A 14,207-nucleotide genomic window follows, 5' to 3' on the forward strand; every position below is an offset into this window, starting at 1 on the left:
AACATTCATCTAATTGTCGGTTATTATGCAGATTTCAGACGTAAATGATGAAAGATATAGCAATAATGGTATTGAAATACCAGGTGATCATCGAGAGGTCTGCGGTTATTCTGTTCAGAGGTCAGTGAGACATAAATTATGTGGGTGTAACTGAGGGCACCGAGAATTAGTTATAGGAAACCTTACATTAGTTTAATGTCATTTGAAATCATGAATAAGGTTCGTTGGAAGTCGGTAAGTGCTCTCTTTCTTAAATACTAGATCAAAAACATTACGCATATTTACGTGCCATCAGACAAGCTGCCTTAATAAAAACTCATGGTTGTTAACTGTATTACTTGGCTTACTGGGTTAAACTCTTAACATAAAAGTAGACGTCTCAATGAGTAGACTGTGACAGTATTTTAAATGTTTAATACACGAAATACCTTCCCATGGTTGGCTTGCAAGCTGTGGAAAGAGCACTAGAATGCGCCGGTACAGAGTATCCCAACAGGTGGATAAAGCGACATCTGTGCGTAGAAACATGCACTACATGAACGTTGACGGCTGCGGCGTGCACGCCGTGACCCGGAAGTTGCACATGTGCAGCAGCACCGCACGCGTGCAGAATTTCTGGCCAGCCCTGATGTACAAGAAGCAAGAGAGAACAATAGGACTGGAAGACCAAGAATGAAGTGCTTGGATTAAAAAAGGTTTAAGACAGGGATGTAGTCCTTCGCTCTTCTGTTCAATCCATGCACCCAAGAAGCAATGACGGATCTAAAAGAAAGGTTCAAGAGTGGTATTAAAATTCAAGGTGAAAGGATATTGATGATATGATTCCCTGATGGCATTGCTATTCCCAGTGAAAGTGAAGAAGAATTGCAGGATATGTTGAATATAGTGGACTGTCTAATAAGTACAGAATATGGATTGAGTGTAAATGGAACAAAGACAAAAGGAAAGAGAAGTAGCAGGAATGAGAATCACGAGAAACTCAACTTCAGAAGTAGTTATCATGACGTAGATAAGGTTAAGAAAGTCTGCTACCTAGGTAACAAAATAATCCATCAGGAGGACATAAAAAGCGAATTAGCACTGGTAAAAAGTGCAATCCTAGCCAAGATTCTATGGTAGTAAATCCTGGACTATGGGAAAGCCACAACAGAAGAAAACAAATCATTTGAGATGTGGTATATAGAAGAGTGTTGAAAATTAGGTGGACTGATACAGTAAGAAATGAGGAAGTTCTCCAGAGAACTGGAGAGGAAAGGAAACTGTGAAAACACTGACAAGAAAAAGGGACAGGATAATAGGACACTTGTCAAGACATCAGTGAATAACTTCGATGGCACTGCAGGGATCTGTGGAGGCTAAACACTGTAGCGGGAGACAGACGGGAATACATACACAAAACAAGGTCTTGGGTTGCAAGTGCTACTCTGAGTCGGAAAGATTGGCACAGGAGGGAATTTGTAGCAGGCCGCATCGAACCAGACAGAGGACTGATGGCTCCTATTGACAGCTTCATTGATGTACCATGAAAAGGGGTCAAGCCATATGCTGTCCTGATTTAAAGGCATGTGCACTCCCTCCTGCCCTCAGCATTCATCTGTTGGTCTGTGTAGTAACTAGGGCTGCTCACCAAGGAGTGAGAGATAGTGTATCATATGATGACTGTGAGAAGTGTGTCTACCACAGCACATTTCTTATTCCTGCTGCTTTGTTTGTGGAAGCTGAGCTGCCAGTACTTACTATAAAACCAAGGACTGGGCTAGAAAAAAAATGGCATGCACCTTCTGTTACATATGACAGATGGTTGTAAACCTTGTTCTTCAAACAAGGTTTTGCTATAGACATTGAATTTGTGTCCTTGCCTGCAATGCTGTCTAGCTTCAGGTAATGACCATTATTTTGGTCTTAATCCCCAATCTGGGTCAGCATTCTGGGTTACTAGAACAAGCCTGAGTTATTTTGGTCTACTTGTAAGGCAAACAGAATTAATATTTTTGAGATGATTGTTTTATGACAGCTTTATTTCTGTATTTATTTTTTGTCAGATTGCTATTGTCATTATTCAGTTACAACTAAAACCTGAAATGGGTGTGCAAATTACAACGTATTTCTGTTGTCATTACCTTAAAAAAAGTAAAACCTTTGCATGCATAGCTTTAAAAATTTCTTCAACTATTTAACGACCTGAATTATCACTCTCATTGGGGCATCTCAAACATTTTATGGTGTCTTTTTGTCATTCATTTTGTCAATGTCAAAATGGCACCAAGCAACTAAATATTATAAGTCTTTTTAGTTTTTGTCCACCACCTTACAATTCCCAGTTCCATGCTCCCTGTCCTTTTATTCGTAGCAGAGTGGGGTTCTGATAGTGTATGGTGTAGTTGGAACTAAAATGAATGGTAGGGAAGTAAGTTGTTTTTTTTTTTTTATTGGAAAAGTATATTGCTTGTTTTGATGGTTAGCCATGGAAAAAACAGCTGTACATGGCATGTATTTGACTACAAAGAAACTTGAGTATGAGCTGGTATTACATGGTTCACCCACAGAAGGCAATGTGACAGAGTTAAGCCAGCATTTGTGTGCAGTACATTGGATCACAAACTCTGTATCACTGCTGACAACATTACCAAGATTGGTGCCACTAGTGCTGTAAGCAGTAGTTTACTTTATGGCTGCAGATAAATGCTGAATTTTTGCAGAAAACCTCCCCTTTGTATAGCACATCTTTATAAACCAGGCACCTTTAAACCATTTGTGTAATCATGCTCAGGATTTACAGGCAGTGAATGTGGAATCCGAACACACACATTATTGAATAACTGCACAGTAGAGCCATTTAGTTGTAGCTTAGTACCAGTTTGCTCAACTGGCAGGATACCACTGGTCAGGATACAATTGATTGTTTTCCTTCTGACCAAGCTAATCAGGATTACGAGTTTGGAGTAATGAGTGGAGACTGTGGGGTCATGTGCATACAGTTCAACAAATTCCTGGACCTGCCTTTTCTGATACTGCAACACATCAATAAACTGCTGGCTGAAACAATTTGTGAAATTAAAGACATTCTGTTGCTAACTATCCAGTTACATAATCAGGCCAGAGGTCTTCAACTTGACCATTTAGTAATATTTCAACTTATTTATCAGCTAACAGGTGGCAGATTAAACAAAATTATATCTGAAGCCCTTGATAAGGTTAAATCGTTTGTTGCTTGATAAAAAATTGTTTTACAAAAATTTATCAAGTAGAGTTAAAAAGGAATTGGCCAAGCAACATTCCTGCTGTGTTCAAAATCATGGTGAATCATTCGTCCTATATCAGCATATTAGTATGGTCACTGGTGGTTATTGGGATGTTTAAGGGGGACTAAACAGCGAAGGTCATCAGTCCCCCATTCCAAAAACAGGCGAGACATAAATTCACGAAGCAGGTAAAACCCCAAGGGGAAGGAGACTCCCCCCCCAGACCCTAAAAGAACACAAATGCGGCAACGAACACTACAGACACGAAGAGTACAGATGAACACCAGACAGAAAGAAACAGAAGAAAAGAAGAAGGCCGGAGACTGGTTGACTGACCATGAGAACAAAAAAAGGGGAAGAGTCAACCATCCGACAACAAACCAAAACAGCAACAAATATTGAGAGACGCGAGGACAAAAGACACAGAAAGGGAAAGGTGCAGGACCTCCCTAAATGGAACCATAAAAAGGACTGCCACGGATAAAATTTAAAACGTCATCAGCCATGGAGGCATCGTCACATAAAATGAAAGGCAAAGTGCCCGGGAGATTAAAAGACTGCCGGAGGTGCGCAGTCGGGGACACTCCAACAAAATGTGGGCGATCGTCAGCCGGGACCCACACCGACACGGGGGGGGGGGATCCTCCTGACGCAAAAGATGACCGTGCATCAGGTAGGTATGGCCGATGCGCAGCTGACACAGGATGACAGAGTCCCTGCGAGAAGCCCGCAGGGAGGAGCGCCACACATCGGTCGTCTCCTTGACAGCCCGCAGTTTATTCGGGGATGTCATGCCACGCCACTCAGCAGTCCACATCCCAAGTACCTTACGGCGCAACACCAGCTGCTGATCGCGAGCCGTGAGGCCGATCTCCAAAGCTGGGGCGTCGATCGCCCCTTTGGCCAGCCTGTCAACACGTTCGTTCCCCAGGATGCCAACGTGACCTGGCGTCCAAATAAAGACCACCGAACAACCAGAGCGGGTAATGGCGGAAACAGACTCCTGAATAGAGGACACCAGAGGACAAGAGGTATAGCAGCGGTCGATGGCCTGGAGGCTGCTCAGGGAGTCACTGCAGATGACGATGGATGTACCTGAGCAGGAACGCATATGCGCAAGAGCGCGCAATATGGCCACCAGCTCTGCAGTAAAAATACTGCAGCCAGCCGGCAAGGAGCGCTGTTTAACATGGGCAGCGTGAGCAAAAGCGTAGGTAGTGCGACCATCAACCAGGGAACCATCAGTGAAGACAATCTCACAGCCCGAAAATGAGGCGAGGAGCGCAAGAAAACGGCGACGGAGGGCCACAGGTGGAACCGAGTCCTTGGGTCCCTGTGCCAAGTCCAGACGGACGGACGGCTGGGGCAAACACCAGGGAGGCGTAGGTGCACGGACCCGGAAGGGAGGCAGAAGAGGGAATGACCCCAGTTCTGACAGCAGGGACTGGACGCGGACAGCTATGGAAAGCCCAGACCGAGGTCGCCGTTCGGGCAGATGGAGGACCATGGCAGGGAAAAGCAGGCGACGATTGGGATGGCCCGGCGAGCAATGCTCGTGGACAGCATAGTCGGCGAGCAGTCGATGGCGGCGAATCCGCAGCGGGGGAACCCCGGCCTCCACCAGTAGACTATCCACGGGGCTCGTACGAAAAGCGCCAGTTGCAAGCCGAACCTCACAGTGGTGTATGGGGTCTAACAACTTCAACACTGAGGGTGATGCAGACCCATAAGCCAGGCTCCCATAATCAAGCCTGGACTGCACAAGGGCTCTGTATAATCGCAACAGCGTGTAGCGATCCGCACCCCAAGATGTGTGGCTCAGGCAGCGGAGGGCGTTGAGGTGCCGCCAGCACTTTTGCTTCAGCTGAGTAAGATGAGGAACCCATGTGAGCCGGGCATCAAAGACGAGTCCTAAGAAGCGGCAAGTGTCCACCACTTCAAGCAGGTGGTCGTCGAGGTAAAGTTCAGGATGAGGGTGGACCATCCGACACCTGCAGAAGTGCATAACTCGAGTCCTGGCTGCAGAGAACTGAAAACCATGAGTCAGAGCCCATGATGCTGCCTTGCGAACGGCTACTTGCAGCCTGCGTTTGGCGACTCCCGTAGTCGTGGAGCCAAATGAGATGCAGAAGTCGTCGGCATACAAAGAAGGAGACACCGACGACCCCACGGCTGCAGCCAGACCATTAATGGCCACTAGAAATAAGGAGACGCTCAACACCGAGCCCTGCGGGACCCCATTTTCCTGTAGAGGCGGCACCCACTTGCACCCGGAAAGAGCGGCGCAGTAAAAAGGTTTGAAGAAAAGCCGGGAGCTGACCACAAAGACCCCACTCATGCAACGTAGCAAGGATGTGATGCCTCCACGTGGTGTCATACGCCTTCCGCAGATCAAAAAAGACAGCAACGAGATGCTGATGTCAGGCAAAGGCCATACGGATAGCAGATTCCAGCCGCACCAAATTGTCCGCTGCAGACCGGCCCCGACGGAAGCCACCCTGGGATGGAGCAAGGAGACCGCGCGACTCAAGGATCCAACACAAACGCCGCCCCACCATACGTTCGAGCAATTTGCACAAAACGTTGGTGAGGGTAATGGGACGATAGCTGTGCACCGCCAGTGGGTCTGCACCGGGTTTCAAGATGGGGACAATAACACCCTCTCGCCATTGCGACGGGAACACGCCCTCGCTCCAAATGCGGTTAAAGATGGTGAGGATGTGTCTCTGGCAGTCCCTGGAGAGATGCTTCAGCATCTGCGCGTGGATGCAGTCTGGTCCTGGTGCTGTATCAGGGCAATCGGAGAGGGCAGCGAGGAATTCCCTCTCGCTGAAAGGAGCATTGTATTTTTCAGAACGACATGTGTGGAATGATAACGGCGTCTGCTCGGCTCACTCCTTGAGAGAGCGAAAGGCAGGGGGATAAGACGCAGTCGCAGAGCTCTTAGCAAAGTGCGCAGCAAGGCGTTCAGCAATGGCGGCAGCGTCCGTGCAGACAGCGCCGTCCAAGGAGATCCCAGGGACACCCATAGGGGTCTGGTATCCATAAATCTGCCGGATCCGGGACCACACGAGCGAGGGGGAGACACGGGAGCCCAAGGATGAGACATACCTCTCCCAGCGCTCCTGCTTACGCCGCGTAATAAGACGACGGGCCAAGGCACGGAGCCTCTTAAAGGCGATGAGGGTCTCTAGAGACAGGTGCCGCCTATGACGCTGGAGGGCCCGCCTACAGTCGCGAATAGCCTCAGCAATCTCCGGCGACCACCAGGGTACAGCCTTCCTCTGAGGGAGTCCAGAAGAGCGGGGGATGGCACCCTCGGCCGCCGAAATGATTGACGTGGATAAGACACGGACCACCCCGTCAATGTCACCCTGTGGGGGAGACTCGATGGTTGCAGCGGAAGTAAAAGCCGGCCAGTCAGCCCTGTGGAGAGCCCAGCGGGGCAGGCGCCCAGAAGAATGACACTGGGGCAGTGACAAATAGATGAGAAAATGGTCACTACCACACAGGTCAGGATGCCCTCTCCAGTGAAGGGATGGGACAAGGCCGGGGCTGCAAAGAGAGAGATCGATGGCCGAGAACGAGCCATGGGCCACACTGAAATGCGTGGGAGCATCGGTGTTCAAAAGGCTAAGGTCGAGCTGAGCCAATAAATGCTCCACGGCACGACCGCGGTCATCGGAGACAGTCCCACCCCATAGAGGGTTGTGGGCATTGAAATCGCCCAGAAGCAGCAATGGTGGCGGGAGTTGAGCCAGCAGCGCAGCCAAGACATGTCGGGGGAGCTCCCCATCCGGAGGAATGTAAACAGAGCAAACAGTAATAGCCGGCGAGAGCTCAACCCTGACAGCGACTGCCTCTAAAGGCGTCAGAAGGGGTACGGGCGAGCTACAGACAGAGTGGTGAACAAAGAGGCAAACTCCACCTGACGCTCGTTGACAGGCAGTGCGGTTCTTATAGTAGCCTCGATAACTGCGAAGGGCGGGGGTCCGCATTGCTGGAAACCAAGTTTCCTGCAGAGCAATGCAGAGAACAGGGGAAACACTCAGCAGCATCCGGAGCTCAGGCAGGTGGCAGAAATAACTGCCGCAATTCCACTGGAGAATGGAAGCAGTAAGGGACTGGGAGGGCGTGAAGGCGACTAAGAGGCAGACGGCGCCTCAGAGCCAACTGCCGCCACCGGGGGAGAGTCAGCTGTGTCCATAGGAAAAGCCCCCACGGGTTCCGTGAGGGCGAGATCCGCGGCAGAGGCGAGGATCTCCACCTCATCCCCGGAGCCAGGATTATGTACAGCAGGCGGTACTGAAACCGCCGGAACGTCCTTCTTCTTGGACACATTCCGTTCCTTCTTCCCACGTCGGCCCTTAGGGTGAGAGGGCTGGGAGAGCTTCTCTGAAGGAGCGTCGGAGGCTGACGACGACGCAGAAGCCCTACGATCAGCCGGTGGCGGAACCTTCAGCCACTGGCTGACATCCGGCTGGGTAGGAGAAGAAACGGAGGAAGGGAGAGCCCCAAGGGACCCCTTCCGCGAGAGAGGAACCGGCAGAGGCAACGCCGGCAGAGAAGGAGGGGGAGGGATCGAGCCACCCGGTTTTGGAGGAGATGGCACTCCCGAAGTAAGTGTGAGGGGAGCGACAGAAGAAGGTTTGCCCCCAACTGCTAAGGGGGCAACAGAGGAAGGCTTGCCCCCCAGACACGAGGGGGGCAGACTGAGATGCACGGCCCCGAGGGCCCACTGAAGGCGGCACAGATGAGGCGACAACCGTCGCTCGCGTGGGCGACGATAACGTGGCTGCAGCATAAGATGTTCGAATGGAAGCAGGATACAACCTTTCATATTTCAGTTTTGCCTCTCGATAAGTAAGCCGGTCCAGGGTCTTAAATTCCATTATCTTCCGCTCCTTATGAAGAACGGGGCAATCCGGCGAGCATGGAGAGTGGTGCTCCCCACAGTTGACACATACAGGCGGAGGCGCACATGGAGAATCAGGATGAGAGGGGCGTCCGCAATCTCGACATATAGCACTGGATAGGCAACGGGAGGACATATGCCCAAACTTCCAGCACTGGAAACACCGCATCGGGGGAGGGACGTATGGCTTGACGTCACAACGGTAAACCATTACCTTGACCTTCTCGGGCAAGGCATCACCCTCGAAGGCCAAGATAAAGGCACCGATGGCCACCCTGTTAGTCTTGGGGCCTCTACGTACACGACGGACAAAATGTACACCACGTCGTTCCAAGTCGGCTCGCAGCTCATCATTGGATTGTAATAGGAGGTCACGATGGTAAATAAACCCCTGGACCATATTTAAGCTACTGTGGGGAGTGACGGTAACAGGGACTTCACCCAGCTTATCACACAAGAGCAACGCTCATGACTGGGCTGGGGAGGATGTCTTGAGGAGGATGGACCCATTCCTCATTTTAGACAACCCCGCCACTTCCCCAAACTTATCCTCCCGGTGTTCCACAAAAAACAGAGGCTTCGTCGTAAGAAAGGAGTCACCATCAATCCTGCTGCAGACAAGGTATTGCGGTACGTAAGGCTCCCGCTTGGCACTAGATCGGCGTCCCTCCAATGGCGCAGCCAATGAGGGGAACGATTGAGGGTCATATTGCGCAGCATCAAACTCAACTCTGCCTTGCTTAGAGACGCTGGTGGCCGTGCGACCACCAGCTTGGTGTGATTTATTGCGCTTCATTGTGCCACATCCGCCCAGATGCTACCTACTCCGAACGAGGGCTCTCCCCAAGGGCGTCACCCAGCCAAAGCAACGGGTACCTGGCCGATATCCCAATGCCCGGAGTCCCCGTGCCCCAGACAAGATGGGCACATACTCCTTGGCATGCATGGGGAGGAAACAGCTCTGGCATCTGTAGTGTGATCCCTGAGTGGTCAGGGGGCTACCACCAAGAGGGTACATGATGACCCCACCACAACGGACTGGCTACCGTGCTGTATTTTTGGTGTTGAAAGGGTCCACAGTTGTCGTGGGCGCTAAGAAGAGGATTGCGCACAAGACGAGAAGGAGACAACCCAGAAGATGTTGGGTGTAATCCCCCCCCACACGACAATAGGTAACATGCAAGATGGTGGTGCATGATGGACCAATAGAAAAACACCACGTAAGGCGTCCTTCCCCAAATGGCATGCACTAACAAAGGAAATTTGGAAAAAAAAGGAGGTCAAACCCAAGAGGGGACCAGCACAGAAGGCCGAAACATTTGAGACTCCTTTTAGTCGCCTCTTACGACAGGCAGGAATACCGCAGGCCTATTCTTACCCCCGAACCCGCAGCGGGGAGTATGGTCATGTTAGCTTTCCTGCCTTAGAGTTACTGAACAGGAAGGGGTTAATAAAACCTTGGAAGGTATGTTCATGGAAGACTGTTCTTTTATATTACTCACTAAAAAACTGGATACTTTTGCTGATATAGATAAGGCAGCTGCAGGTATAGAGAACCTCCTGTTTAGTGACAAAAAGTGCGACACTCCTGAATGCAAGTTTGGGCACTTTTCTGCTAAACACACATCATCTGATAACAAGGAAAAACTGTTTGCATTTGATAATAGAGTTTGTTTCCGCAACACTCACATCAGTCATTACACTATTGTCTAGTACCTTGATACAAGGTTAAAAAGAGCTGACGTCATCGGTCAGTAGTTCCTGGTAGGAATTGGGGTGAGTCACCAAAAGATGGCAAAAAGGTACAGGCTATTTTGAGGCCCGATTTACTCAGTGCAGCCCTAAAACACCAAGGTTTGTGTCTTGCTGGATCCAGCCAGCAGTATCTCTCTGCTTGATTATGAGTGATATTGTACACATGTTCGCATTTCTAAATTTCCTCCTCCACAATTAGTTTTCAAGCAAAACTTTACTGTGCATTTTAGATTATGCAGTTAACAGTTTTCCTTTTTTTTTTTTCAGAATGACAATGCTTTGCTTTGTGGATGATGAGGTGCCAATATTTACTATACCGCTAAGGACTGGAGTCAAAAGAAAACTTGTGGGTATCTTTCATTATATGTGACTTAAGTTCTGGTTGTAGCTTATTCTTCAAGCAAGGCTTTGCTGTAGGGACTGAATTTGGGTTCTTGTCTGAAACACTAGCAAGGATTTGCTGTAGGGACTGAATTTGAGTTCTTGTCTGCAACACTAGCAAGGCTTTGCTGTAGGGACTGAATTTGAGTTCTTGTCTGCAACACTATCTAGCTTTGAATAACTACCATTATTTCGGGCTTAGCCCCCAGTGTGGATCAGCATTCCAGGCTACCACTACAAGCCGGAGATACTTTAAGCCTGCATGTAAAAGGCAAACAGAGCTTAGATTTTAGTGTTGATCATTTTATGAAAGCTTTATTTCTGCATTTATTTACTAACAAGAAATCAATCTTTAAATTACGTGCTTCCTTTTAAAGGATGACACGTTACAACTTGAAATAAGTTAACTTCTGAAAGAATTTGTTCTATTTTAAATACCCGTGTATCAAATTATGGGAGTTGTTCGTAAATTTAGCTCAGCACCTTAACAATCCTAGTTCTTTGCTCCCTGCCACTTCAACACAGTTAGTCTTCCATGACACTGTACCCGCACAGAAATGATTCAATCTACTGTTGCCAATGAAGGTGTCATCTAAACTTTCCACGAATGAAGTGGAGGAATGACAATGCTGAGAGAAACTTTTGTTATAAATGCCTGAGTCACACCACAGTCATGATGAAAAGTTCAGGGCTATTGGCATTACTGCCGTCCCTTAAATGGTATGAAAGATGCAGTTTGCTGTTACAACCGATGGCAATATGAAGCTCAGCACACTGGATTAAGTCTGCGTTTGGAGCCTGGTTGCACTGTTTTGTCCGAATGTGCACCACCTCCGTCTCATCCTTGCCAGTAATTCCGTCTGTTACAATGACATGTCCCTTCAACCATGATAACATAATTCTGTTGCTACTTCTGCAAATATGTATACAATGGCAATCATAAATGTTTACTTATCCCCACAAAAATATAAAGTTATGTAATTAAATTTTTGTTTATTTGCAGCTACATCCGCAGTCCTATAATGCATTGAAACAACCAAAATTTGTCCATGAGTATAATAAAATTCACATAAACGTTGTTTTAAAACCACAATTTACTCCGTAAATAGCATATCATACCAGATAGTTTTCCAAATCAGTAATTAATTAAATTTTACTGATGCCTATAGGTTGCTTTAAACATAAAAGTAGGAATAGCAAGTTGCTTAGCATCCAAATACTTATCAAGTACAGCTCTGAACAGATGAATGGTAAGCATTACCTTTGTAACAAATACATAGTTTTCATAATTTACTCTAGTGGGGGGGGGGGGGGGGGGGGGGAAAGTTCAGCTGAGACTAGACTTGGCCTCGACATTCCTGCATTGCATGTGACTTGCTGTATTAATATAGGCATTTGGCTGGTTTCATTTGACAGCCACAGGATATACATAACATAAAATTTTGTACGTATATTTTTTAAAAGCAGTGGAAGGAAAGGAGGAGGATATTGGTGTTTAACGTCCCGTCGACAATGAGGTCATTATAGACGGAGCAGAAGCTCAGATTAGGGAAGGATGGGAAAGGAAGTCGGTCGTGCCCTTTTAAAGGAACCATCCCGGCATTTGCCTGGAGTGATCTAGGGAAATCACGGAAAAATCAGGATGGCCGGACGCGGGATTGAACCGTCGTCCTCCCAAATGCGAGTCCAGTGTGCTAACCACTGCGCCACCTCGCTCGGTACAGTGAAAGGAAAACCCACCAACAATGCCACAACTGTGGAGGAACTTGTCATGGGAATAAAGCAAAATTGTGTTCTTGCAAGGAGACGGACCCTTTTAATTCACTGTTACTTTCTGCAAGAATGGGCACAGAGCTTAAATAGCATTATGAAAATAAAGATAGGGATGTTTCATTCATTTCACTCAACCGAAATCTGCACCTTGGGCATGTGTTCTTACCTACTAGCAAGCTCCATGAACTGGAGCACACAGTTTTGTTGGCAGCCCACTTCACATAAAGTGCATGCTTGGGGAGATATACAATGCATGCTGAATTTTGTGGCCGAGTGCCACTACATCCACTAAGTTTAAATACTTTATGGTGGCAGCAGGTACTCTCTCACCAACATTAAGTGGAAAATTTGGCAACTAATTTTTCACCAATTAATAAAAATGACACAATGGCAAAGAAGTGTTTTTCCCTGTAATCATGTTTGAAAGCTACCCACAGAGAATCCACACAACAATTATTAAGTGGGAAATATTAATTAGAGAAATTCAGCAGGTGGGGGAAAGGAACTGACAATTGAGTATGGGCTTTGCCTAAAATATAACAAATCATATCTCACCTAAATATACCAAATCATATTTCACCTCGGATAGGGTTAACTGAAAGGCTCTATTGTTTAAAGAATTTCAAGAGTTGTCAGCAGTTTGGAAAATCTGAGGGTGTTTGTCAAGTAGTCCTCCCAGGTGTACAAGGTAATTGTGGAGATGTTCAGTAGCACGAGATGTTTCTTAAGATTGAAGTTAGTCATCATCAGTAACTGGTAAAGTTATTCTTACAATATGAGAAACTTTTGCTGCATAGGCAAGCAGTTATGAATGGTTATTTCAGATTTTTGTAGGCTACTATTGTGACTTAATTGACACACTCACAACTCATTAGTAGAGGCCTCTTATTAGACCAGGTGACAACTGGCTAGCTGGAGATTGCAGTGATGACAGAAATGGATTTTGCAAGGAATAATAAAAATAAAAGACTTTATTTCTTTCTACGAAAGCTTAAGTATTTCAATTTTGGTGTGACTCTCGACTTAGAATAGTGTGTTCAAAACTTTCTATTTTCTCTCTGTGGAGATGTGCAAGCACATGCACACAAAATTACAGCTTCGCCTGCAGTATTTGTCCATAAAGTAACAAATAAAGATTATAAACACTGAATAGAAAACATAAATATATTTTTCTTTATTTTATGCTGCATACAGTTAATATTGATGCACATAAAATATGAGGCAAACTACCTCATAATTGCTGTCCAATGGTTTTGCTTGTTTTTTCTCACCAAGTCCAGGGGCTTCTTTCCTTTTTTGTCCTTGGCACTTTTATCCGCACGAGCCCGCAACAGCACCTGCGCTATCTCCATCTGACACCACTTAGCTGCACAGTGTAAAGGTGTACTCCCGTCCTTGTCCTTTGCATTGACTTCTGCACAGTTTGATAAAAGCATATGTGCAATGTTAACATAGCCCCAGGCTGCAGCCGAATGCAGCGGTGTACTCTGCCAGCGGTTTCTAATACTGACATCAGCCCCTGCAAGGAGCAATAATCTGACAACCTCTTCATGCCCATTGTGTGTTGCCCAATGCACTGGTGTCCACTTGTCATGGTCCTGGGCATCTACATTTGCCCCTTCTTGTAGCAACCACTTCACAACTTCTTCATGGCCATTCTCTGCTGCCAATAATAGAGCAGTCCTTTTTTTCTTGTCTTTTGTATCCACATCTATTCCTTGGGCTAAAAGTGCCTCTATGTCCTCCAAAGAACCACATTCTGCAGCACTGTGTAATGTGTGTCTCGTTTTCTGTGCACCGCTTGCTCCAGCTGAATTCCTGCATGAAACAGAAACTCTTTTAACATCCTTGTTGTGATAAAACTCTCTCATATTTTATAAGTGCTGCTAAGTGAATACTTGCTATCATCAAGTATTTGTACTAGAAAATAAAAACATGCTTGATGAGCCCAGTGAAACATACTCTAATAAGACTATGTAGCTTATGTTAAATTAACACTTTCGCTGCAGCTGACGCTTATAAGCGTCACAACAAGCCTCGAGCTAGTGCGGCTGACACTTATAAGCGTCCGCCCTCACTGTCGGATTACTCAGTCTAGTTGCAGCATCTAAGCTAGCATCAAAACGTGTAAACTTTTGTTT

General features: G+C 47.0%; 1 protein-coding gene across 4 annotated transcripts in view; it reads right to left on the reverse strand.

Moving 5' to 3' along the window:
* Positions 1-13,216: 13,216 nt before the first annotated feature.
* The window catches only part of LOC124711395 (cortactin-binding protein 2-like), a 113,566-nt gene continuing 112,575 nt past the window's right edge, over positions 13,217-14,207 (reverse strand). For all 4 annotated transcript variants that reach the window (XM_047241445.1, XM_047241447.1, XM_047241446.1 and 1 more), the window contains one exon: positions 13,217-13,884. In XM_047241445.1, the coding sequence (XP_047097401.1) occupies positions 13,293-13,884 (592 nt within the window). In that variant the 3' untranslated portion in view covers positions 13,217-13,292. The remainder of the gene's footprint in view (positions 13,885-14,207) is intronic.

This window comes from Schistocerca piceifrons, chromosome 8, assembly GCF_021461385.2.
Source record: "Schistocerca piceifrons isolate TAMUIC-IGC-003096 chromosome 8, iqSchPice1.1, whole genome shotgun sequence".
In the NCBI taxonomy this organism is placed as follows: Eukaryota; Metazoa; Arthropoda; class Insecta; order Orthoptera; family Acrididae; genus Schistocerca; species Schistocerca piceifrons.